At 40.4% G+C, this 26,667-nt stretch overlaps 3 protein-coding genes across 3 annotated transcripts in view; 1 reads left to right on the top strand and 2 right to left on the bottom strand.

Moving 5' to 3' along the window:
* Nucleotides 1–1,353: 1,353 nt before the first annotated feature.
* On the bottom strand, nucleotides 1,354–11,049 carry grk7b (G protein-coupled receptor kinase 7b). Its single transcript, XM_059507087.1, has 4 exons — nucleotides 10,318–11,049; nucleotides 8,908–9,345; nucleotides 2,940–3,211; nucleotides 1,354–1,793 (listed from the first exon to the last, which is right to left on the bottom strand). Exons 1-4 carry the CDS (start codon nucleotides 10,915–10,917, stop codon nucleotides 1,463–1,465), a joined length of 1,641 nt encoding a protein of 546 aa, XP_059363070.1. The 5' UTR covers nucleotides 10,918–11,049; the 3' UTR covers nucleotides 1,354–1,462.
* A 2,294-nt stretch (nucleotides 11,050–13,343) lies between these two features.
* LOC132101278 (RING-box protein 2-like) lies at nucleotides 13,344–16,597 on the bottom strand. Its single transcript, XM_059506101.1, has 3 exons — nucleotides 16,379–16,597; nucleotides 14,532–14,579; nucleotides 13,344–13,807 (listed from the first exon to the last, which is right to left on the bottom strand). The coding sequence occupies exons 1-3, from the start codon at nucleotides 16,551–16,553 to the stop codon at nucleotides 13,689–13,691; spliced, it is 342 nt and encodes a 113-aa protein (XP_059362084.1). The 5' UTR covers nucleotides 16,554–16,597; the 3' UTR covers nucleotides 13,344–13,688.
* A 1,460-nt stretch (nucleotides 16,598–18,057) lies between these two features.
* Nucleotides 18,058–26,667, top strand: part of LOC132101277 (short transient receptor potential channel 6-like) — a 32,224-nt gene continuing 23,614 nt past the window's right edge. The window contains exon 1 of the mRNA XM_059506100.1: nucleotides 18,058–18,410. Within this exon, the coding sequence (XP_059362083.1) occupies nucleotides 18,256–18,410 (155 nt within the window). The 5' untranslated portion in view covers nucleotides 18,058–18,255. The remainder of the gene's footprint in view (nucleotides 18,411–26,667) is intronic.

Raw genomic sequence — 26,667 nt, 5'->3', positions numbered from 1 at the left:
ACAAACGTAAAATAACAAGATTAGTTAATAAGGTTATAAAAAAAAAAAAACATACAAAACTGTCTCAGTTTTTCATTTATAGTTAATAACAAGTGATTTGTTTCTGTAATATTTTGACCACTGAAATAGAAAATATCCCCAGTTTCCATTTCTGAACTCTGCTCACTTTAAGCCAAATCCTCCTTTAAAATAGTCTAAAAGAGACCCAGACACATTCAGGCAAAAACATTCCAATAACGGAACAGTCTGTGGGTTGATGAAGAGCAAAGCAGCATAAAAATATTCACGTTTAATAACGTCAACCTATGTACATAATACAAACAGACGGGCTTGTTTTCTTAATGAAACCACTGGTTATTTTAGTCACTGCTCACTAGATGTGGACAAAACACTGGAGCATGTGGTGTAGGATGCAGAGCAGCGGGTCTGAGACAGTGCCTGACCGGCCGCACCTCGCCCAGAGATTTCCACCCGCCTCAGGAGAGCTTGTTTATCACACAGCTGAGGTGTCTGGAACGTGGAGGAGAAGGGCAGATATCTGCAGCCTGTCCAAACCCACAAGCCTCTCTTTTCCATGTTGTGCCTGACCCCGTTCTTCATCATATTTCATCAATAATACCCCATGACAAGAACAGGATTTGAGATAATTTAATAAAAATGTTCTTCCTTTGAAAAGGATAAACTTTCTGCATGACTTGGTTTGTCAATGCCCTAACTCATAAATCATCTTCCCGCCTAAAAAAGCAGTATCTCATTGTGAGCAGTGTCCTCTGCTGGTCATATATAGTAGTCAGTAGATTTTGCAGCTTGAGGAGAGTTTGGAAGTGGTGTCTGCTTAACAAGTTTGTCAGAATTTAAAGGGATAGTTAACAAACAAACTTATGTGGTTCCAAACCTATTAAAAACAAAATAAGATATTTTGGAGATTGTTATTTACAAAAAAATTGCTAGTAGCCATTGACGACTTCTGATTAACACAAAAGAAGATATTTTGAAGAATGTTAGTTACAAAACAGATGCTGGAAGCCACTGACCTCCATAGTATTTTCCCACCATACTATGGAAGTCAATGGCTACCAGCAACTTTTAGTTTTTCTTTCCAACAGAAGAAAGAAATCCATGCAGGTTTGGAACAAGATTAGCGTGAGAAAATGATGACAGAATGACTGATGAGGAAACAGCATATGACAATCGTCAACAGAACAATTTATTTTCCATATAAATGCTCATTAATAGCACTTGGTATTAAAAGACGTTAATACTAAAATAATATTATTTATTATTATAGCAATAACCCATTAAAGTACAGTCACTATAAGATCCTTACTTCAAAAATGTGATTACCGGTATATGGGAAAATCTCAGAAAATCTAAAGAATAGGACAAAATAATATGTAAATAAGCAAATAAATAAATAATAATAAAAAACAGTTTTTTTGTTGCACAAGATGTTCTTGTTCTTTCACAGAAGAATGCAAGATTTGGATTTTTGCTCATAATCATCATCCAGTCCCACTTTCTTCCTGTTTGGGTCGTTAAGCTCAGCAAAGAGTCCGCTGTCAATCATCTCCTGTTGCCATGGAATTGGCACTGCTCCTGTGCTGAATTCTTTAAAAAACTTATTATCATTGGAATCAAATTCAACCCCTTTAACCTCAGAGAAGTCCCGAATGTCACCCGTGTCTTTAGCGTACACAACATAGGGTTTGGGCACCCATGGAGGTGCAATAAGCCCCGCCTCTAGTCGAGGGATGTTGATGGATTTAAAGAACTCATGTTTCCAAGGGTCATCCCTAAGGGCAAAAAACAAACACAAAAAAACATTTATGAATAAATAAATGCATGACATTTACTCACATTTGCTTAAAGGAATAATTCAGGCATATTTACTTACTGTTACATCACAACAAAACTGCATGACACATTCCGTATTTAAAAACATTTGCCAAAGTTTCCATTAAATAATGTTAACTTTGTTTCCACATTTTGAGGATGTCCAAATTTGAGATGTTCTAAGAATTTTTTTGCTTTCTTCTTTTTTCCTTCTCTTGGAACTTAGCTTAGTATGAGTCTTTTGGAGGACAACAGCATCATGATAAACAGACCAGTATCATAACATTCTGGCACTCTTTGCCTCTGTCACAGCTTTCTAATCAAATGCACCAGTCCTGCAAGTTTGATGTCGATAATTTAAACATCTTAGGTCTTTGCAGGTCTTCTTTCTAAGTGCCTTGACATCAAACCTAGTGGGCCTTCAACACAGTGGACTTGAGAGCTAAAGACTATCAATAGCTTAAATTTTTTATTTCTTTTACTCACAAAAAACTATTAAAAGGCAAAAGAAAACTTAAAGCAGAAAGTGCATAAGTCATACTGAATTCGTATGGTGTTTTTATGATGTTTTTGGCCATTCTTGACAAAAGCTGCACAAAAAATCTTTTAAAAAGTTCTCATTATACGTACCATGGAAACAATAACAGCACACAGGTTTGGATCAACATAAGGGTGGATAGTGAATTAGAATTAAAATAAAATTTTAATGGGTTGAAATGGTTTCAGCAACTGACTTTGAGAATAGTATTATATGTTAATATGTAATTTAATCCTATGAGCAATGAAGCTGGTATTGAATCTGTTGGTGTCTTCACCCACAGAATGAAAGACCCAAATATATCATGTTTTAACATTCATGCTTTGCGCTATCCAAACCCAGTGCTGAGGCTCCAAACCAACTGCCAGTGCTCTCAGTGAAGAAAGGCTGACAGAAATGGTCTGTTTCTTCGATTTGCTACCACACTGGCTTTATTTTGCTGACAGAGTAAAGCTTCTGTTCCTATGTTGGCATGCAGAGGGCAGAGCTGGACTGACCACGTCCTAATAATGACCTGGAGTGGAAACAGTGTCCTCTTGCCATGAAACACACAAATGCTGCCACTTACTTGCAGCCAAGTCGGTCTTCAATGTTCTTTTTCAGAAAAAGACTGATGATGTCCTTTGAGGGGGCGTCAAAATGTTTGTGTTCAAATTTACACTCGTCTTCTAGAGTTCTCCTTACTATCTCTTCTTTAGTAACCTTCTCTTTGTAACCTCTAAAAGGCAGACGGCCAGCCACCATCTCATAGATGCTACAGCCCAAGGCCCACCAGTCCACTGACGTACGATACGGTTCCTGCTTCAGGATCTCTGGCGCCATGTACCCTTTGGTGCCAGCCTACGATGGAAAAGACAACAAGAGAAAATCATTTAGCCTTCTTGAAGCCACCTGAAAAAGCATTTCAAATCTATCATGGCACAATCTCTTTGACCTTTTCACCATCCTCACTAAAATCATATTTCAGATGAGATTCCTGAGACAAGTCAAACACAAAAACAACCCCTCGCTATTTCACCAGTATGTGTCTCCAGGGACTCAAGTCAAACCCGTTGAGGCACACTACTCTTTTGAAGAAAGGTGTGCTATTCCAACTTAGATCAATGCCAGCTTTGCGAATTACTGTGATTAGCATTAGTGAGGGCTTATTTAAGCTCTTGAGGTACCCCTGGCTGTCTGAATTATTAGTTAACAATTAAAAAGTCAGATTTTTCTAATTTTGCCACTCATTTTGAAAAACAAGTTAAAGGGATAGTTCACCCAGAAATGAAAATTACCCCATGATTTGCTCACCCTCAAGCCACCCTAGATATATATGACTTTCTTCTTTCGACGAATACAATTGGAGTTATATATTAAAAAATATTTCCTGGCTCTTCCAAGCTTTAAAATGGCAGTGAATGGGATTTTTAAGGCCAAAAAACTGCATCCATACATCATAAAAAGTACTCCACCTGGATCCAGGGGGTCAATAAAGGCGTTCTGAAGTGAATAATGTGTTTGTGTAAGAAAAATATCCTTAACCCTTATGCGTTGTTGGGGACGTTTTCGTCCACTAGGGGGTAAAGTTGAGTCTTATTTTGGCCACAACTTTTTCTGTGTTTGAGCTAATGGAATGATTTTTGGTGACAAATCTTATTTTGACCCATATTTTGGGAAAATTGAAATTTTTCAAAAACTCAACTGTACACTCTGGGCAAATTCACTACAATTTCATTATGTTCGTGGATGAAAACATCCACTAAATTAAACTGCTGTAAAAATGTATCAGATAAATATTTTTTTCTCAATTTTTTTTGCATAAATCTATTAATCAACCTCATGATCAGTCCTGATCAAAATCCAAGATTTTAACTGTTTAATTACTAAGTTCATAAATGATGTCACTGATTTGGGAGAAAAACACACAAAATTACATATTTTCAATTTAAAAAGTGATTGTGGATTGGATATTTTTTACCTTTTATCACAGTCTTGGGCATGTCAAAGATTAGTAACAAGATTGGCTTTGATGCATTGTTAGTTTTTGTGCAGCATTAGATTTTAATTTTTTCCCCATTATTTGTTGTTGGCGGCTGTTTTTGCCCCATATAACGACATTTTTTGATTGCAAAGCCATTACACCATATAATCATGGATTCTTGATTGTTTGTGGTTTTCCCATTTGGGAATAGGTAAAATTTGTTGTTTTTACAGTTGATCACTAGGTGGGACCATTAACCCTTTAGATAGGCCTGTGCAAAAAAAGGCTTAGTTTCTGGCTAGTATATTGAGTTATATGGAGTATAACAGCAAATTATAGTGTTTCTGTGTGTGTGTGAGATTCTTGATTGTTGGTGGTTTTCCCTGTTGGGAAGAGGTAACATTTGTTATTTTTTACAGTTGATCACTAGGTGGGACCATTAACCCTTTAGATAGGCCTGTGCAAAAAAAAGCTTAGTTTCTGGCTTGTATATGGAGTTATATGGAGTATAACAGCAAATTATAGTGTTTGTGTGTGTGAGAGAGAGAGAGAGAGAGAGAGAGAGAAAGAGAGGGTGTGAGAGAGACCTTTGTGCACTTACCTTGATGTATCTGAAAAAATACAAATATGCACCTCATGCTCTCAGAACTACATGGAGTAAACAATAAAAAAAGAAGTGTGTTTATGCACCTGCTGCCTTTTGATGGTGAAAAGTACGGAAGGTCTATGTGTGAAATGCTCGTCTTTTCTTGATGGTAAAGCCAGTTTAAAACCTTAAAATCCTGTAAAAGAAAATCTACTTTGCATCAAATTTATGAACATAATGTATTATGAACCAAAATGCAATACCAACTTCAAATAAGCTGCAGCTCACTGGAGGGGTCAAGATGCATAATCATTTCTAAAACTTCAGTACAAGTCAAGCCCTTTCTCGTGTTGCTTGCTGCTCTTCTCACCATCAAATGACCAGCAGGATGGCATGCAAGTGTTTAAATCCACATACTTAGCTTTTGTTTAGTCTATACTTATCACCACCATCAAAAGGCAGCAGGTGCATAAATACACTTTTGTTTACTCCATGTAGTTCTGAGAGCTGAAGTGTACATTTAGATTTTCTCAAATACATCAAGGTAAGTGCGCAAAGGTCTCTCTCTCACACACACTCTCTCTCTCTCTTTCTCTCACACACACACACACACACACACACACACACACACACACACACACACACACACACACACAATATAATATGCTGTTATACTCCATATAGCTTCATATACAAGTCAGAAACTAAGCTTTTTTTTGCACAGGCCTATCTAAAGGGTTAATGGTCCCACCTAGTGATCAACTGTAAAAATAACAAATGTTACCTCTACCCAACAGGGAAAACCACCAACAATCAAGAATCTCTCTCACACACACAAACACTATAATTTGCTGTTATACTCCATATAACTCCATATACAAGCCAGAAACTAAGCCTTTTTTTGCACAGGCCTATCTAAAGGGTTAATGGTCCCACCTAGTGATCAACTGTAAAAATAACAAATTTTACCTCTTCCCAAAAGGGAAAACCACAAACAATCAACAATGCATGATTATATGGTGTCATGGCTTTGCAATCAAAAAATGTCATTATAATGGAAGTCAATGGGGCAAAAACAGCCGCCAACAACAAATTAGGGAGAAAAAAATTGAAATCTAATGCTGCACAAAAACTAAAAATACACCAAAGCCAATGTTGCTACTAATCTTTGACATGCCCAAGACTGTTATAAAAAGTAAAAAAAAAATCCAGCCACAATTACTTTTAAATTGAAAATAAGTCATTTTGTGTGTTTTCCCCCCCCAAATCAGTGATATCATTTATGAACTTGGCAATTAAAGAGTTAAAATCTTGGATTTTTAAAAAAAAAAACATTTGGAAATTTTGATCAGGACGTGGTTGTGTACAAGAGGTAAAAACGATATAAATACTGTTCGTTTTCTTACACAATCCGCTCGTTTCGTGTCTTAGGTCATCAATGTGTACTTACGATGGGGAATTGTTTAATTTTGACTCCTCTGTGCATGCTCTTTGAGGTGGTGACCATAGACATCCATTATGTGAGTCACAGACAAGAACGGTTGGACCTAAAAATATCAAAATGGGAAATACTGAGGAAACAGAGAAACCTACATCTTGGATGTCCTTGAGGTAAGCTAAAACATACCAAAATTTAATTTGAGAGTGAAATATCCCTTTAATAATACATTGATGATACATATATTATATATGTAAAGAATTCAACTTTCGTAATCTTCGGGAAGAAGAAGGCGGGAACCGGCGGACAATCAAATGAAGACTTTAATAATAAAATAAACACAAACAGCGCATCAGCCCCTCGCGGACGACTGATGTGCACAAAATGAACCCAAAACATAAAATAAAGCCCAGGCCTGGTCCTCTCTCGTCCTTCACTGTCGTCGCTCCAGTTTTATATCCTTCCATCTCCTCCGTGGGCCTCGAGAACGATGGGTCGAACAGGTGTAGCTCATCTCCAATCACTCCACCGGCCTCGCTCCCATGTCCCTCGGCCCCGCCCCACTCTCACAATATAATATATTGCAAATTATACAAATGATTGCCGTTTTCAACATATTGCAATATATTGGAAAAGATAAATATTAAATCCCATATATAAGAATATATGCCTAATATATTACATGATATTTTCCAATATACTGCAATATATTTTTGTTTCATAAAGGTTAAAGCAAAGAAAAAACATTCTCATCTTGGCTTATATTGAAATTCTCCGACATTAACAAAGTTTTGTCTGCTTGCTCCACAGAGCTTCTTTGTTCATTACTTCCGCATTTGTCACAGCGTTTGTCTACGTCCTATGTCATCTGCTGGAACGACATCTCTAGTTAGAGAGTGCTTTTAAATATTGATATTTTTCTTACTCAAACACTATTCATTTTCACAGATTTCACACAAATTCACTTCTGAAGACTTTTATTAACCCCCATGAGCTGTGTGGAGCACTTTTTATGATGTGTGAATGCAGTTTTTTGGCCTTCAAAATCTTAACCCCATTCACTGCCATCATAAAGTTCGGATGAGCCAGGACATTTTTTATATAACTCTGATTGTATTCGTCTGAAAGAATTAAGTCATATACATCTAGGATGGCTCAAGGGTGAACAAATCATTAGGTTATTTTCATTTCTGGGTGAACTATCCCTTTAATTGTTGGAAGTATTAGAATCATTCTAAGGTATTATCCATGACATTATCCAGGAGAGCTGATACAGTTAAAATGATACCGAACATTTGGTAGATTTAAATACTAAGTATCTCATACTATTAATTGTTCAAATAAAATACAGTTTGGGCATGTTTTCTATAGAGATGCTCCAATGGTATGTATCTGTGGAAATACGTATTGCAGTAGTACTATGGTGTCTAGCTACTGAAACCAGGAAGCTATAAGATACTCTCAAACCATTATTTTTTGTAGGTTTTTTTTTTGTGCCATTGGGTTGCAATTCATATTGATTTTGTAATTTTCCACAATTTCGTATTGCAATCTGCCATGCATGCACCTAGTCTTTTCGTGACCATATAGCATGATGTGGAGTATGTGATTTTGGACACAACCTACACATTTCCAAACTGTTCCTTATTAAACACACCTGATTCAACTAATCAGCTCAATAGAGACTTCATAGATGGATCGGATAAAGGAACCCTTAAAAATGTTTAGTATAACTGGTATAACTGAGGCCAGATGTTAGGAGCTACATTGCTGTGGTTGGGAAATATTGCTTTAAGACATGGGTAGACAACCCAGCTCCTAGACAGCTACCATCATGAAGAGCTCAGCTCAAACTTCAAACAAACACACCTGATCCAGCTAATCAATGTGTTAAGGGTTACTTGAAAATGACAGGCAGGTATGTTAAAGCAGGGTTGGATGGCTTGCATCTACGGCTGCTTCTGAAATTGCATACTTTCTGTAGGCGAAAAACAGTGTGACAAAAATCGGACTACCTCCGGTGTAATTCTGAAGTGTGCATTCGATGGGATCCCATGAGACCACGGGAAAGGATCTATGAATGGTAGTGACATGACGCAACTGACGCTGGTACGTCACGTGACCATGTGCAGATACAGTACATACAGTACTACATAAATTAATACTATATAGAACGTAATATTATTTATTTTATTTTTTGTAATTGTAATTGTGAAATTACTTAATTAAAAAAAGTAAGATTTCTAGTGTTTTAGGATTTCTAGGAGCGGAGTAAGCTATATCTGCTTTAGGGTTATCAGTAAGAGTCAATAACTTGAGATTTATTAGTAAATACACACATTTATGAATGGGGGTAATATTGGGTCTTTTGGGACTCATGTGTTCAGCAGTTGTCTAGGTTGTTCAGACCTTGTCCAGTGCCCACATACAGGATATTTGTTGGATTTAGACTTCAAAGTTTTAATATACCAGCCCAGATTGTTACCCACCAGTCTACTATACCATCATTGTTAACATCATAAAGGCTTGTCTTATGCTACTGTTCTTACCTTTTGAGTGATGGTTTTCCCGTTTGGTAGCTCCACAGCTAGACCCAAGTCTGACAACCTGCACTGGCCTTGACTGTCCAGTAGGACGTTTTCTGGCTTCATGTCCCGATACACAATATCCATGGCATGAAGGTGCAGGATACCAGTGATGATTTGAGCTGTGTAGTGAATGATGCGCTCCATCCCAATGCCAATCTCTCCAGTGTGGTAGATGTGGTACTTCAGATCCCCTCCATTCATCAGAGTCATGACCAAACACAGGTGGGTTGTCGTGTCAAACGCGTAGGCCAGGTTTACCAGAAACAGGCTGTTTACCTTCTCCAAGATTTTTTTCTCCAGCAGAGCCATCTTTTCACCTCCTTTTTTCTTCAGACGTTTCTTGTCTAGCTTCTTGCAGGCATACATGTGGCCCGTGTGTTTGACCTGAACAGCACACACCTAGAGAATTTTTTCATTCAGAAGAGGAACATTACTGTTTTGAAATGGGAATATGGGCTAGATTTGAGCAGAATTTTACATTTTGTACAAAGCAATACATTTTTCCTGCAATATGCTGTTCAATATGGGGCAACGGTGAGAATGTACACACTTGAAATGTGCTATTCAGATAAAGGTATTTTTTCAAAGGGGATATGGCCTAAGCAGTGACCATTCCTTTGATTATGTGCACTAAACATTATGTAAAAAGTGCCCAGATTGCATTACTTCCAAGGAGAGTTTTATTCTATTTGGCACTTGTATGCACTGTTTATCAAAGGATGTCCAACTCAGTTGAAACATTACATATTGTGTTTAGTTTGGTCTTGAAGTTTAGTGTAGAATTTATGCCTATATAGCATCTGAAAAATAGTGACCTTATCTTCCACTGACTGGAAAAACAGATAGTCTTGCCCCAAACTCACACCACAGGTTGAGCTATAGAAGCTGCCATGTTGTTCCACTGAAACTAACAGAGCAATGTTTGATACTGCAACTCAGGGCCGTCACTAGGAATTCTGGTCCCTTTCCCCCCACTAGCAACACCCCTGGTGTCACTGTTGGTAAAATCAACCTGTGAATGGCTTACTTCATTAAGTAAGAGATTTTGCAACATGCATAACAAGACAACAAAACGACATTATGAGTTATTCTATAAAATACATCAGTGCATGTTAGCCCAGAAAAAGTCAAAAAGACAATAGTTTGCCTTACCAAAAGAATTACAGAAAGCAAGTTACAAAACCAAAATAGACCTACATTCTGAAGACATGAATGTAATAAACTATAGTTAAACTGAACAATAATTCAGAGACAACTCCAATTATACAATGCTCCATAGCTAAGGCAACCAACAACAAATTTTTGTTTATTTAAAAAAAAAGTTTTCTCTGGAGATTCCTTTGTGACTGGGTAGGTGGTGCAAATACTCACCTCTCCAAATCCTCCTTTCCCCAAAGTTCTGAACTCATAGAAATATTTATCAGAGATGGACTGCTTCTCAAATTGCTTCCATTGCACAAATCTGTCAAAGAACGGGCTGGTCTGATACTCAATGAATGGTTTTCCTCTTAGAAACTCCTGTGTGGCTTCTTTAACCTGTCCCATCATCACCTCCTGAAAGTCCTTCTCAGAGACAACGTTACACTTTTCCGCCATGTCTTCTGTCAGATAGGCCATGAAACTCTTGGAGTCAGCTTTGCAGAATTTGTTAATGATATTCTGCCTGGCTTTGTCTTTAGCACCGGCCTCTGCCAAATTCCAGTCATTCAACTCATCCAGAAACTCTGCTGCGGCTTGGTATTCTGGACTGGAGGCTAAAAGGAACTGTCGGAAGCATGTTTTCCCAATGGGCTGCTGCTCACAGATGTCCTCAAAGTCCTTGGGAATAGTTGCACGCACCTCTGTACAATTCTCAAGTTGGGGAAGAATTAGGCTACGCCTTCGTTTCCTCATCTCCTTGTCATCTAGACTCTGTGCTTTCAGGTAGGCTGTGTTGGCCACCAGGTTGTCCAGTCCACCCATGTCACACATGGCTATGGCAAGGTGAAGGGTCGACTGCAGGTTAAAATTAACAAGAAATAAGGAGATACAGGCAGTGCAGAGTGAAGCTCTGATATGATGATGAGTGAAAATGAATGAGACTTCAGAGCTTCATGTCGGAGTCTTCCCAGTTCCACTCATGTAATTGCTCAGTAAGAGTTAAAAACCTCAAAAGGGATTTTCTCTTAAGTACGTGTCTTTGTATGCTAATTCGTGGATACTGCTCATGGAAAGGAACTTATGCCGTATTTTAGTTAAGAGGCTTTGCTCTATGATTAGCCACATTGTTAAGGGATAGACAATGCAATTAGTGTGCTCAGTCCTCTACTATCAACTTCAGTTCAAGGAAATAAACAGAACTAGATAGGTTTATGAAGAAAAAGATAGTGGTGATTGCTTGTGAAAACTGTGCCTCTTTACTGCTTAAGGGCTTTCTTACTAGCCCAAGCAGAAACGTACATTCTGATCCCTAGATATAGATCAATCCTTCCTTCAGTGTTAGTGCCAGTTCACCATGTCATCGAGTGTAAACTGACCTTAATGCCCACTCCATTGTCTGCCAGGTGAAAATATGTCAAATCACTTGGAGAAATAATAGCACTAGTTTAAAGTATTTTTTTAGTGGTCTTTTTAAATTGAGCCATAGCTAGGTTTGCCTTAAAGGTATATTCCATATTACAGTGTAATTTTCTTGGCAGTCAATAGGACAGTCACTAGCCTTCTGGTTTTTATCTAAAATATCTTAAATTGTGATCCAAAAATGAACGTAGCTTTTACAGGTTGGATTGACATGGTGGTAAGTGATTAATGACAAAATTGTCATTTTGGGGTGGAGTAACCCTTTAACAACTAATTACAATTAATTAAGCTGATAGGTCATGGTTGTTTTAAGATCTTTGAGACTCTAAAGACTTCAGGAGCTTACAAGAGTAGGTTTAAAGCTCATTATACGAGCACATGGAATGAGAATAAAGTGAGAATAAGCCTTCATTAGGAGTAAACATTATAACAAAATCTTTCTTCTTGGCTGCATTCAACCCAGCTTTGCACAACAGACAGCCATGTTTCAGAGAAGGTTTTCTGGCAGACGGCTGTCATAATTTTCCTATAATGATACAGCATTAGCATTTATTAAGACGGTAAGATTTGAGACATTTTTTTTTTTTTAATAAAATACTTAGAAAATTGAGTAATGAAAATTTAAATGCGGGAAAATAGTTTTGTAGAGGATACATAAACGTCTTTACAACACTAGCATTTTACTTAATTTTCTAAATGTGTGAGATCAAATAATTGCTACCAAGCGTTCAACAAACATGAACTCCTTCAATACATCCCAGGAGGCACCTCAATGATTTGCCAAGCAGTATTTCCATGTGAACATGTCTAACGTGAAAATAAATTTGTTGTGCAGCAATAAAGATTCTATTCTTTTCTGTTGAATAGTTGAGAAATCAAATATTCTCAACTTGCAGATAAACACCAAGAAATGCAGTATAGGTATAGATTAGATACAGGATATATTAAAATTATAATGGGAAAGGAATATCCATCAGGAACTGAGTGGACCAGAATGCTGCCAGATATGAATATGAGCACCCAATACCAATGTCTAAGAAGCTTTATTCTTGGTTAACACTGGACACTTCAGTATTTTCACAAGTTATAACATTATATTGTTATAACTTTAGTATAACAGGACATTTGTTTCACTGTTTAATGTCTTTTCAACTACAAAAACAATTTAGTTCCTCATATTTAGCCTTGATTACACTCTTTAGCAAAACCGTAACCCCAGAATGCACCAGGGAAATCATCAATACAAATATTTCTGTTTACATTGCCATTGGTTAAAAAAGCCTGCGTCAAATTCCAACTAAATCTTTGTCTTGGAAATAGGTCTTATGGGTTCCGGACTAATCACAAAATCCTGAGCTGATTGTTTCACTAGAATTAGACAAGGATGGAGCAATACAGTGTAATGGCAAAGCAGTTAGAGGAATGCTTTTCAACAGACATCTGTTGCAAAGACTTTAAAAAAAGTCATGGACATTGCTATATATTAAGTTTGTTATTTCTTTGAATAGGTTCTGCACTTTGTAAGTACTTTTATAAAATGTGCCCATAAGCCAGCTTAATAATTACTCACATTTAACGACAGAATCTTCATTTTTGAGAAAACTAATCATTCAGTGTGCTTTGAGGGCTTTTTAAGAGACGTTTGTACACTAAAGATTAATGAATAAAAAAAAAAATAATAATATTATATTTATATATATACACAAAATCATAAAAAAACGATGTATAAATAATTGTATAAACATCTACATGTCTATCTATGTGTGTGTTGTGCAACTCTTCACCTGAAATTATTTAAAAACAATCAATCATACAGTAATCTGAAACAAACACCTATACAACATTGAGATTTGATTTTATTTCTAACACACATAAGACACATTCAAAGCACAACTTCAGTTATAATCACACATGATGCCACAAACACCCAAGTCAATCTGTCGTATGCCGGAGCTCTTCTGGCTGGTTCTTCTTAATGCTGTATGAGGTGACAGAATGGTAAAGCTAACCAGTGTCATCTGGATTTCTGCCAACATCCTTGGTTTCACTTTGACAGTCACACACGTGCACACAGGTTTTCCTAAACATTCAATGGCTGGAGATGCTCTGATAATCAGTCTGGTTTCCCTAAGTAGAGTACTGCCCAAGTGGACGGAGAAAATATGGGTCCAAAGTTTGAATCCTCACTTGCCAATCCTCTGTACCACCCAGTCCTGCTGGCATAGTGGGCATCTATTGTTCTGCTTCACCCAGAGGGACATGCAGCAGTTGTGGAAGGAGTGATTGCACTCTCCCCATACCACTGAGAGAAAGATCAAATAAGAGACAGTGATTTTTCAGACCCAGAAACACAGAGGGTATATTCACCAGAGGGTGAATATATGATGACAATTTTCAATTCTGGGTGAACTATCCCTTTAAGTGAAGTGAAGTGACATTCAGCCAAGTATGGTGACCCATACTCAGAATTTGTGCTCTGCATTTAACCCAATCCGAAGTGCACACACACAGAGCAGTGAACACACACACACACTGTGAGCACACACCCAGAGCAGTGGGCAGCCATTTATGTTGCGGCGCCCGGGGAGCAGTTGGGGGTTCAATGCCTTGCTCAAGGGCACCTAAGTCGTGGTATTGAAGGTGGAGAGAGAAGTGTGATACGATCTTTTGATTTAACCTGCCAGTGTGGAAGCAGGGTTTATTTTGTGACGCAAATAAATACTATGGATTGTGTACTTGGTCAAGGTACTTAGTTGGGTTTAGTTTAGTTAGGTTTAGTTGGATTGCCCCTAATAGGTGTACTGTAAGTCGTTTTGGATAAAAGAAACTAATAAATGACTTCAGAATATAAATTTATTATACTGCATGTTAAAAATAATTAAAATAAAGAGCTAAAATGTAAATAAATATTAGTGCAAACTGTAACAGCAGTGAACAGTGCAGCCATCTGCTTCTAGGGGGGTTAATGTAATAGATTAATTAGGCAGGCAATCAGTATGCCAGCAGCGATGCTACTGTTGACTTACCGACACAGTCCTCTTGTTTGTTTTCAGCCTGACATCTCAAGCATGCATCTGAAATACATTTAAAATACATATTCAATATTCATTTAAACATAAACATTTATTTTTTTGGCAGAAATAAGTAGAATGTCATTTAAAAATCACACGCAATATCAATCTGACTCTGTATAATTGTTTTTTGATTATGTTGGAATGCATTAACTACATTTACTGGTGATGAACCTGTAAAATATGGCTCACAGCCTAGCCAACTGCCTACCCAAACACCATTTTTGTATTTATTATTTAGATTATCATAAAGACAAGTGCATCTTCTATCTCTTTAAATCGGGAAACATCAAATTCTCCAAAACTGTTTACCAAGCTTATTTGAAATAACCAATAAAAAATCTTGACAGCAACTGTCTCATAAGTGTAGTTTATTCAAATAGTGTTTTCGAAAAGCATATTTGTCAAGCATACATTTCACAGTTGTTTGCTCCCAATGTATTTTTCCCTACTATGGAAGTCAATGGGGGCTGACAACTATTTGATTACCAGCATTCTTCAAAATATCATTTTTTTTTAAACATAAGAAAGAACATACAGCTTTGGAACAACGAGGGTAAGTACATGACAATTTTCAACTATTCCTTTAACACCCCAAAAGTGATACTAATCCTGCTCTGTATACTGGGTAAAGGTACGTTTCACACTTGTAAATTAGATGTGGGATTAGCATCACTTTTTACCCAGGGTTAAGAAAAACTGCTCTGGAGCAGGTTTAACAGTCTTAACCCCACACTGAAGTATATGAAGATATGTAATTAGGGCTAGATGCTTAGCAACCAGCAGCTATTCTGGACAATTATGGACAAACAGTGCTTAGTTTTTTTCTTTTCTTTAGCATTGGGGTGTAAAAAAGATACACAACTCTGGAAACTTCATGTAAAGTGGCATGCTGCATTAATCAAATCAATGACAATGACACCGCAAAAAAAATAAAAAAAATAAAAGAATTTTTACCTTAGAGTTCATAACTACAAAACATCAGTTTATGAACACCCAGCATTAATTGTTAACCCCGGGTTAGGTGTGAACCCTGTGAAAATTGGACCAAGGTAACCCAGAATGATGCAGAGTTAACTATTTCAGGTGTGACAGGTACTTATGAAATGTTCTTTTACACGGGGTTAAAAGTGGGGATTAGAATGACTTTATCTTGCGTTAACGGCAGTGTGAAAACACTACACAACTGATTGGGCATCAGATGCGTTTTACTTTTTTTTTTTTTACATTATAGATAACGTTACCTTTCGAACAGTCATTTTGTTGTTACAGGTGCACTCGAACGTTTAAAGCAACATTTGTGTGCACTTAAATGTGTTCGATTCAGAACGTTTGAGCATCACACTTGAATATAATCGTTGGATACAGGTTTCTTGTAGATATTACGTTTAAAAATTTAAATATCCGAGTATAAAAAAAATTCGACTCAACATCATGGCTCAATGTTAGATGCATTATTTCAAGCGTTATTTCGGCTAGGGAAGGTTCGATTGCGTTTGGTCGTCCAAGTCACGGCATTTTGGCCATTATATACACTTTTCAACGTTAAACTGAGTCAGTATTTACGTGACCACTTATGAATTCGACAAATGCTGTCTATTTAGGCAGAAGTATGTTATTAATTTTTTTATGTTATTCTGCTTGAAAACGTTTTCTTTTTCACTCTTTTTTTATGTTATCTGCCTATTCATGTTTTGTGGAGGTAATCCAGAACCAGCTAGCTAGGAATCCCAGAAAGGTACACAACTTGTAACACAAGTGCCATTTCAGCTAACTAGCCGGTTAGCTAGAGAAACACTCACCCATTACTTGAACCCGACAAATAGCGCAAGTGTCACACTCCACATCCCAGCTCCACATGGCTACCGCATTCCACTTCTTGAGGGAGAACATCTTGCCCCCCCCTGATTTCGATCCAGATGAACCGCTGTGAGTGTGCACTAAACCCAGCTCATCACCGTCGTCCATCTCCGCCATGGCGAAGAGGGAGGCGCAGAAACAAAATGGCTGAGATAGGCTGGTCTGCAGACACCCAAATAGGTCTCTCACTGGAGTTGACCGTAAACAGGACCCTGCCTGGATTTAAATACACTGTCAGGAACATTTTCACACTTTTCCCTGATTTCTCCAAAAGTACTATAAAACAACCATAATCATTCTTTCTTTCTTTTGAAACGCATTCAATTATTTAATTAGCATTTGTATGATTTCTTTATTTATGCATTTATTTGATATTTGAGTTTTTGTTAGCACTTTCAGCTTCTGTGATGTACATATCTTTTATTACAATAAATAAATAAATAGAAATTAAAACTAGAATTTATTCACTTGGTTTTACATGCAGGCATTATTGTTTGTTGTTGTTGTTTTGTAAAAATACTGAACATGACATGCTACATTTAAGCAATATCACATGTGCAAGAGTGCTGCTGCGAATTTGTACCTAGCTGTGATTGCTTGTGCCAGCTGTCAAATTACAGATGTGCCAAAGGTGCTATAGCCTAGTGATGGTTTTTGCATTGTTATTATTATATTTCACGAAATGTTGATACAGGATTTGGAAAGTTTTCAAACTCTAAAAGAAAAAATCTGTAAATTTGGCTAATAAAATGAAAAGGTCAATTTGTGACCTGTGTTTGCTTTTTAATAATATTTTAAAAATAAAATAATGTTTAATAATGTATTGCAATGAAAACGGATATTCAGTGCTGAATATACAATTTGCTGGTGATACTGCGAAGTTAAAGGCTACACGAATTCCTTATCATTCTCTCAAAAAGACAATCTATGTCAATTATGTTGCCATGTTTTTGACTATTTAGATATTTTGGTCTGGTTAACAATCCTGAAAATTAAAAACCCTTCTAAAGACACAGTTATGTCAATTAATTATCTTGGCTTTTATGATCTTGTTTGGTTCCTTTTTATCTCTGTTTTCCCTCATACTACATGCACATAGATCACATAGGCCATGCTGATCCATACCATCATGAAAGTCATGTTCCATCATTGCATTTTTATTTTCAGACTTTGTAAAACAAGTTGTCAAACTCAATTCCTGGAGGGCTGGAGCCCTGCAGAGTTTAGATTCAACCCTAATTAAACACACCCGATTCAACTAATCAAGTCCTTCAGGGTTAGTTGAAAACTACATGGTAGACCTGTGTGCTGGAGCCAGGTTGGAAATAAACTCTGCAGGGCTCCGGGCCTCCACGAATTGAGTTAGACACCTGTGCGACCCCTTGTAAAGTAAATGTATCATCATCGTATTATTATCTGTAGCCTTTGACAATTGCATGTCAACATGCCAGCGCCCATGGGGGGGCGACCCGCTCCACGTATAAAAAAAGGATAGATTTTTGACCGTCTTTCCCTCATGCGATTGATATTTATCTGATATTTCACAAAAAAAGTACTGTTACATCACTTTGTCGCTTGCAATATTTATCTCAGCTCATATAATGTTTCAAATCGTACAATAATTTGCTTTAAAAATCACCTCATCAAACTAGAAAAGGGAGTGTCATTGAACGATTTCTACCTTATAGCCGTGACGTCATCATACATTCGATTTGGTGAACAAGTTCAATAAGCTTTCTGAACTACGCGCGTGTAGTCCTATGGACCAGACCGAAACATAGTTCGCATTTTAATTGAGAGAATTTCTCTCTCAATTAAAATGAGCAGCTGTCTCGTGCGCACCAGTAGCTCTGAGAGATTCAAAGACCGCAGCAAACCGATGACCACTGGTAACACTTCTGTTAAACACACTTCTGTCCATCAACGGATGAACACCAACTTTGAAAAGTATCCTTTACCACGGTATTGCAAGAGGTGAGTGCTGATGTTTATTTGACATTTTTGATGCATACGAAGAAATGTTCCAACATTTTAGAATTAACATTATTAGCAAAGTTATTGAAAATTTTACTAATAATTTTTTCTTGATTTTCATTGTTTATGTAGACTTTTTATTTACTTTATTGTTGAATAGAATACTTTGTCATTGCGAAATGTAGTGCTTATTCTCAGTGGTACATTAAAAACACACACATATAAATAACAAACAAGTATAGCCAATTTGTTTGTTGATAGCTGCACACAGTGTAAGATAAATGACTCAAATTATGGTAGGCCTGTGTTACATGTTGTCTTTACTGAAAAAAAGTATGTAAATAACTGACATAATTTATTTATTTTCTTTTTGTGTGATGTATACCTGTTTCACGACAAACATTATATGCAGGGCCCAGTTCAAGGTGGATTAGGGTAATAACTACCAAACTGGTACAGTTAAAGTTGTTGATGTGATTTTTGGATTTACTTTAATATTAGGGCAGACTGGGGCTACAGTAGTTGTCACAGAGAAGTTGTCACGAGGGTTGAATCTTAGTAACTGTAATATTTTATGTTAAAAGGTCAGTTACACTTTTTTCTCTCTCTCTCTTTCAAAATCTGTGCTCTTTATGTGGTCTGTATTTTAAGAACCAGTTAGTCTTTCAGCATAATTTTGTAAATCTATATTTTACATTCTCCAACATTTAGCCCCTCAGATGCTGTCTGCCTCTCTTACTTGGATTAATATCAATCAACATACAGAAAATTGTCAAAATTGTAAGAAGATCTCAGAGTTCTTGATTTTAAGGTTTATATAAATTGAAATGTAAGGAGAAGACTGACACTGAAAACAGTAGTTGTGCCCTTTGGCTACTGGGATGAGAATTTTCTTGAATAACTAAGACAGCATTAGTGTGGGAGGAGGGCTCATTGATCTCTGATTCAGTACTGTCATTGCTGCAGTTACTAATTATTTCAACAAAACTATTCAATTTAAAAGCCATCATTCAGGCAGATCTTCATCCTTTATTCTTTTTCTGAAATGCACATCTGTTACCTTGTTTTAAACAACCTTTCAAACTCATTGACATTTGTTAATCACAGATATTTTTCATAATTAATATGCATCTTAGATGCAGGTGGAGTGTATTTTTCTCAGAAATCTGTTAAGATTATATACTATGGAAGCCCGTTCGCGCCACATTTGAGAAAAATATGATACTGTAATTCATAATAATGAGATAATTTCTCGTAATATTGACTTAGTTTCTCTTAATAATGAGAAAATTTCTCGTAATACTGACTAAGTTTGTCATAATAATGACTTTGTATCTTGTAACAGTGAGAAACTTTCTCATTATTACGAGATGTTAAGTCATTATTATGAAAAACGTTCTCATTATTACGAGATGTTAAGTCATTATTATGAAAAACGTTCTCATTATTACGAGATGTTAAGTCATTATTATGAGAAACTTTCTCGTAATAATGAGAAACTTTCTCGTAATAATGAGAAACTTTCTCGCAATAATGAGAAACTTTCTCGTAATAATAAGAAACGTTCTCGTTATATTAACTTTAAATTAACTTTAAATAAAAAAAAAAAAAGAATTACTCGACACATGCGCAACACAACCGTGGCGGTACGCTAGCGACATCTGTTGGCCAAAGCCATGCAAGAACATCGCAAACATCGCTTGTTCTCTTACGAGAGTTCTCTCGTACTGCGTCTTAGCTAAGACGCTACGGGAAAAGTCTCTATTCACGATACACTGAAGCAAAAAATTATCCTTAATTTTGAATTATTGTAAAGCGCATTTGCAGCAGCACACAGCCATAGGCGAGACGGCTCGCTCGCTCATTGGCTGCTCTGCGGCAACTGCACAAGCCTATCGAGCGCAGGCTGATGCAACATCAGACCAGGCTCGCGCCCTCCATGCCACTTCCCGCCGAAACGGGTGTGGCCTAGCCCTATAAAGGGATCTCGAAAAGGCTGACTCACCTGATTTTTCATCTCTTCAGCGAAGCTCACGCATCATTGGATCACGAGAGGAAGCAAGCGTCGTCAGATAGCATCTCAGCGGGACGAGCCATTCCTGAAGCCGCTGGCCTACGCCGCCTTCCACTGCCATTCCTGCTGCGCGTTCCGGCGCCTATATCGATTTTCGTATCCTCGTGTGTGTTCGCTCTGCGACACACACTCGTAAAAGAGCTGCGTCTTTTTAAAGATGCCCTCGTGCAGAGCCCCGCTCACCAGTCACGTCAGTCACGTCATCTGTGTCTCCTGCCTGGGTGAGGATCATGCAGCGCTCGCGCTCGCTGACGGCGGCTGCCCTCACTGCGAGCTACTGCCAATGGTGACTCTGAGGACTCGCTTGGCATTCTTCTCCGAGCTTGCATTCCCCGCTGCGCCGCAGCGCCGTAAAAAGCACCGCTCCCAGCGGATTCCGGAACCGTCTCCAGCTCAACCGAGCTCGCCGGTTAACCCTGCTTCACCGGCCTCCCCTGCATCGCTTCCCGATGGTCAGCGCCCGCTGTCTGCTGCCGCGTCTTCCGAGGAAGTGGATCTCAGGGCCGCGTCGGGGGAAGAGGACACGTGCTCTCTGCTAGCTTCGGGCTAGCGCCTTCTGCTCAGAGGCCCAGCAGACAGGCTGATATCGAGAAGGAGCTGATGCGAGTGCTCACGCTGGCCGCGACGAGCCTCGGCCTCGAGTGGTCTGCATCTGCGCCCCCCTCTCGTTCCCGGCTGGATGGTAGCTTTCTTCCAGATGAGCGTACTTCTCCTAACTCAAAGCCCGCCCCGTTTCTTCCTGAGCTTCATGAAGAGGCGGCGAAAGCTTGGAATTTCTCCGCACTGGATGATGCTAAAAACAGAGGCTACCAGTCACTTCCGCCGGTGGAACAGGCGATAGCGACGCACCTTTGCCCGCCCTCTGCTGGACGGCAGACGAAAGCAGTGTTGCCATCTAAAGCCTGCCGCATGACGTCATCTCTGCTCGCGCGGATCTTCTCTGCTGCTGGGCAGGCTGTGTCTGCGTTACACACCATGGCCATGCTGCAGATTTTCCAGGGTGATCTCCTCCGTAAGCTGGATGAGATGGGACCTGAAGCTATCTGTCTCGTGGATTTGAGGAGTGCTTCGGATCTCTCTCTTCGCGCTACTAAGTCCGCTGCACAGGCCATGGGACGAGTTATGGCTTCCAATACTGTGGCTGAGAGGCATCTATGGCTGACGCTATCAGACATGGCGGAGTCTGAGCGCACTGCGTTCCTCGACGCCCCGATGACTCCCGCTGGCCTCTTCGGATCGTCTGTCAACGAGTTCGTTGAGAGATTCGTCGAGGACCAGAAAGCGTCGCAAGCTTTCAAGCACTTCCTCCCGAAGCACTCCGGTTCTGCAGCGAGTCGTGCTAGACCGGCCCCGCGAAGCTCTCAGCCACACCCCCCGCCTCCTGCTGCTTCATCGCAACAGCGTTAGCAACGCAGCTCGACACCCCGTTCTCGCTCTACCAGCCGTCACCCCGCGCCGCGGGGACCGAGGCAGAGGATTACGGTGAGGCAGGAAGCCCCGAAGTCATCCTAGCATTTCTAGGAAAGCGCCGGTGTACGAGTTCTGCTGTGGCCGAGCTCTCGCCCAAGTGCACCGCTGTTTCAGTTCCAGGTATTGTGACTGTCTCAGCGTTTTCTGCAACGCGCAAGCCTGCACAGTTGCCCGCTTGCCTGCACACAAAAGCCGTTATCACGGCTACCCAGATATTTCCCGAAAAGACTGTAATTTATGGTGTCCCGGCCACGGCCGATGGTGCTATAAATGTAGTGACGATGCCCACTGCTCAGTGCCCATCTCCACATATAAGCACAGCCCTTCACACAGGGCTCGCGCCCATAAAAGCGACTCCGGTCGATCGCGCGCACTACATAGTAAACGTGCCCACTCCTCAGTGCCCACAAACACTATGTCACACACGGCGTGTGGTTTCTGTAAAAACGAAACCCTTGCACGTGCGTTCTGCCCAGGCAGACAGCGAGTCGATAGCAGTAAATGTGCACGCTTACAGCCCACAATTACTCACAGACAGCACGAGTCCCACGGGACCCGCTCAGCCCTCCCTCACTCGGTTAAGCACCGTGGCAGGGTCAAGGAGGAGCGATCTGCCCGCTGTGATCAGCGCGCTCCCCGCCTCAAACGTCACGGGCATAACGCCCATGTTACAGCACATCGAAGCGCTGCCGTTGCCCAGCCAACAGAGCGTGCTTCGCATCCAACCCTTAGCCATTCATGCAGATGCATGGTCAGCGCTTCCAGGGGTTTCGGATTGGGTGCTAGACATTATAAAGAGAGGCTACTCGCTACAGTTTTTTCGACGCCCTCCGCGCTTTTTAGCGCGCGTCGAAACTACGGTCAAAACAGAAGTAGCAAACCTACATCGGGCCGAAATATCAAAACTGTTGAGCAAAGGGGCTGTGGAGCCTGTATCTCAAGCTCAAAGCGAAGGGGGGCTGTACAGCAGATACTTTCTAGTGCCCAAGAAAGACAGGGGTTTCAGGCCCATACTGGATCTAAGACAGCTGAACAAGGCATTGGTGAAACACAGTTTCAAAATGCTTACGACCAGGAAACTCCTCGCGCATATTCGCAGAGGAGACTGGTTCATGTCGATAGACCTGAAGGACGCATATTTTCAAATACAGATAGCGTCACGTCACAGGCGATACTTGAGATTCGCCTTCGAGGGCCAGACATACCAGTATACAGTCCTGCCGTTCGGCTTGTCCACGGCTCCTCGTACGTTTACGAGGTGCATGGACGCAGCGCTTGCTCCTCTCAGACTCAGAGGCATGCGAGTGCTGAACTATTTGGACGACTGGCTGGTTCTGGCGCAATCACGATCAGAGCTCGTGGAGCACAGGGCCATTTTACTCGATCACCTCGAGAAACTCTGTCTCAGTGTCAACTGGACGAAGAGTTCGCTGAACCCCAGTCAGACGATACTGTTCTTGGGTATAGCTCTGGACTCACGCTCCATGACGGCGCAGCTGTGGCCACAGCGCGCGTTGAGCATTCAGCGCGCAGCGAGCTCTTTCCGCTGCGGCGCGACCTTCCTCGAAAGTGAGAGTGGTGTCGATGGACGCCTCCACTTCGGGATGGGGAGCGCTGCTCGAGGGCAGGCCGTTCTTTGGCCTGTGGTGAGAACGGGAAAAGCTCCAACATATCAACTGTCTGGAAATGCTGGCAGTGGAAAACGCGCTGACGTGTTTTTGTCCCCAAATCAAGGGCCACCACGTCCTAGTCCGTTCGGACAACATGTCTGTGGTGTCCTACATAAATCGCCAGGGCGATCTCAGGTCCCGAAACCTGTACAGGTTGGTGGAACGCCTCCTGGTTTGGGCTCAGCGCATTTTGTGCTCACTGAGAGCAGTTCATGTGCCTGGGCTACAGAATCTGGGTCCGGACAGACTGTCCAGGAGCAACATTCCCACGGGCGAATGGTCTCTACACCCACAAACAGTCCAGCTGCTGTGAGAGAGATTCGGCAGGGCGGAAGTGGACATCTTCGCATCCCACGAAAACGCTCACTGCCCCGCGTTCTTTTCCAACCGGAGTTGTGGTCCCTCCATGTGTGGGCGCTCAACGGTTACCCGCTGATCTCTCAGTGGGAGTGCTAAACACTATCGCTCAGGCTAGAGCTCCGTCGACTCGACGGCTGTATGCTCGGTCAGTCAATAGGAAGGAACGACTTGGTCATCCGCTTCCTTAGAGGAGCTAGGAGGCTGAATCCTCCCAGACCTCCGTCAGTCCCTGTATGGGACCTCTCGACGGTTTTGGAGGCCATGAGGGGTTCTCCTTTCGAGCCTATCCAAACAATTAGCCTCAAATGTCTGTCATTCAAGACAGTGTTCTTGTTGGCTCTCGCATTAGTGAAGCGTGTGGGTGACCTGCACGAGCTCTCTGTGAGCCCGACGTGCTTGGAGTTTGGGCCTAATGACTCAAGGGTCATACTCAAACCTAGGCACGGTTATGTGCCGAAATCCCTCAACACACCGTTTCGGGCTCAGGTTATTTCCCTGTCTGCCCTGTCGGTGTCAGAAGAGGATGGAGACGCGAGTTTTCTTTGCCCCGTTAGGGTCTTAAGAACTTATGTGTCTCGCTCTCCTGTCTTCAGACAGACTGAGCAGCTGTTTGTCTCGTTCAGTGGACGTTCCAAGGGAATGGCTGTTTCGAAACAGAGCTTATCCAGATGGATTGTCGACGCTATAGCGTTAGCTTACGCTTCCAGGGGCCTTCAGTGCCCACTGGGCGTCAGAGCACACTCCACAAGAGGCGTCGCCTCGCCGTGGGCGTGGTCTAGTGGGATTTCCTTACAGGATATATGTATCGTATATGGCGGCAGGATGGGCCTCGCCGTCTACATTTATCAGGTTCTATAACCTAGAGGTTCCCGCCCTGCAAGCAAAGCTGTTGTCGGTATAGTTGAATCAGGGTCCTGATTGGAACTTTGAGATCGCAAGCGCTATGTGCTGCCGACTGTTATATGGGCAGTATTGCGTAAGACCCACATTTCCACATTAGTCAGGCCCTGCCTTGATTATGTGATGTCATATTGCCGCGTCTACGGACGTTGCTAGATATGGGACGGAAGTTTCCCCCCTCCTGTTCTAGGACTCTCTGTGAGTCCCTCTGGTGATTGTGCACTGTAAATCCTGGGCGTCGCTTCCAGGTTTATTGGTGTGTGATCTCTGCATGCACGGCGCTTTACATTGGGTTCCCGTAGCGTCTTAGCTAAGACGCAGTACGAGAGAACTCTCGTAAGAGAACATACTCGGTTACTACGTAACCTCGGTTCTCTCTAGAAGAGGGAACGAGTACTGCGTTCTCTGCCGTGCGTACGATTCACTCTGGTTCGCTTCGGCGATGAAATAAATCAGGTGAGTCAGCCTTTTCGAGCTCCCTTTATAGGGCTAGGCCACACCCGTTTCGGCGGGAAGTGGCATGGAGGGCGCAAGCGCCCTCATTGGTCTGATGTTGCATCAGCCTGCGCTCGATAGGCTTGTGCAGTTGCCGCAGAGCAGCCAATGAGCGAGCGAGCCGTCTCGCCTATGGCTGTGTGCTGCTGCAAATGCGCTTTACAATAATTCAAAATTAAGGATAATTTTTTGCTTCAGTGTATCCTGAAAAGAGACTTTTCCCGTAGCGTCTTAGCTAAAACGCAGTACTCGTTCCCTCTTCTATAGAGAACCGAGGTTACGTTAGTAACCGAGTACGTTCTGTAATATAAAGTGTATAATGCCATAATCTGTCATTAAATATCGATTTCAGATAGATTATCTGCATGTAGTCTTTTGTTAATTTGTAATTAACTCTTATACTCTGCCAGCATGATAGTTCATGGCTTCAGATTTAGAGTAATATATTCCAACAAAAATCACACGCATTTTATGAAGATACATACTGTATCTATCCCAGCGTCCCACACTGTATCCTGCAGGACATGTAAATGGAAAAAATGCTTAATATGGCTTAAAGTACAATGACAAATTCAGGATACAATATTATTGATCATGCATACATGCAAGCATAAGAGCCCAGAATTTGAAAACAACACCCAAAGTTACACTTTAAGCATTTTCCTATAGAAAACCGTTATAAAAAATGCATAAGGTTTGATGTTTTGTGTTGCATTCATATTTTGGTTCCAACTGCATGCCTGTATATACAATATGGATGTTCATTAATTTCTGAACTTGGTTCAATCAGTCTTTGTACTTCAAGCCACATCAAGCATTTTTCACGTTAAGAGTTTGTCCTGCAAGAAGTGGGATGCTGAAGACCAAGAGGTTGCTGTGGTAACGAACAATGATGCTTTGTGCTTTTAAAATGAGATGGCTTACTGTATGATCATTGTATGCATGTGATGCATGAAAAGAACCGCTAATAAAATGAATAAATCATTAAAATATCTACGAATTAAGTTTTTATGTGTAATGTTTCTTCATAAAATGCCTAGATTTCTTAACTGAAATATTAGTCTGGAATGTTTGAAGCCATAACTATCTGGCAGAGTAGCAGTGTTTCAAATTAACAAAAGACTAATTGCAGATAATTAATCTGAAATCATTATTTAATGACTGATTATATATAGTATTATACACTTTAGATTAAAGAACAAGCAATGTTTGCGGTGTTCCTGCATGGCTTTGACCAACGGATGTATTTAGCGTGCGGTCACTCTTGATGTTTTTTTTTTTTTTTGTG

This window comes from Carassius carassius, chromosome 23 (assembly GCF_963082965.1).
Source record: "Carassius carassius chromosome 23, fCarCar2.1, whole genome shotgun sequence".
In the NCBI taxonomy this organism is placed as follows: Eukaryota; Metazoa; Chordata; class Actinopteri; order Cypriniformes; family Cyprinidae; genus Carassius; species Carassius carassius.
Note: the sequence above shows the minus strand (reverse complement) of the source record. Positions and strands in the feature narration are given on the sequence as shown.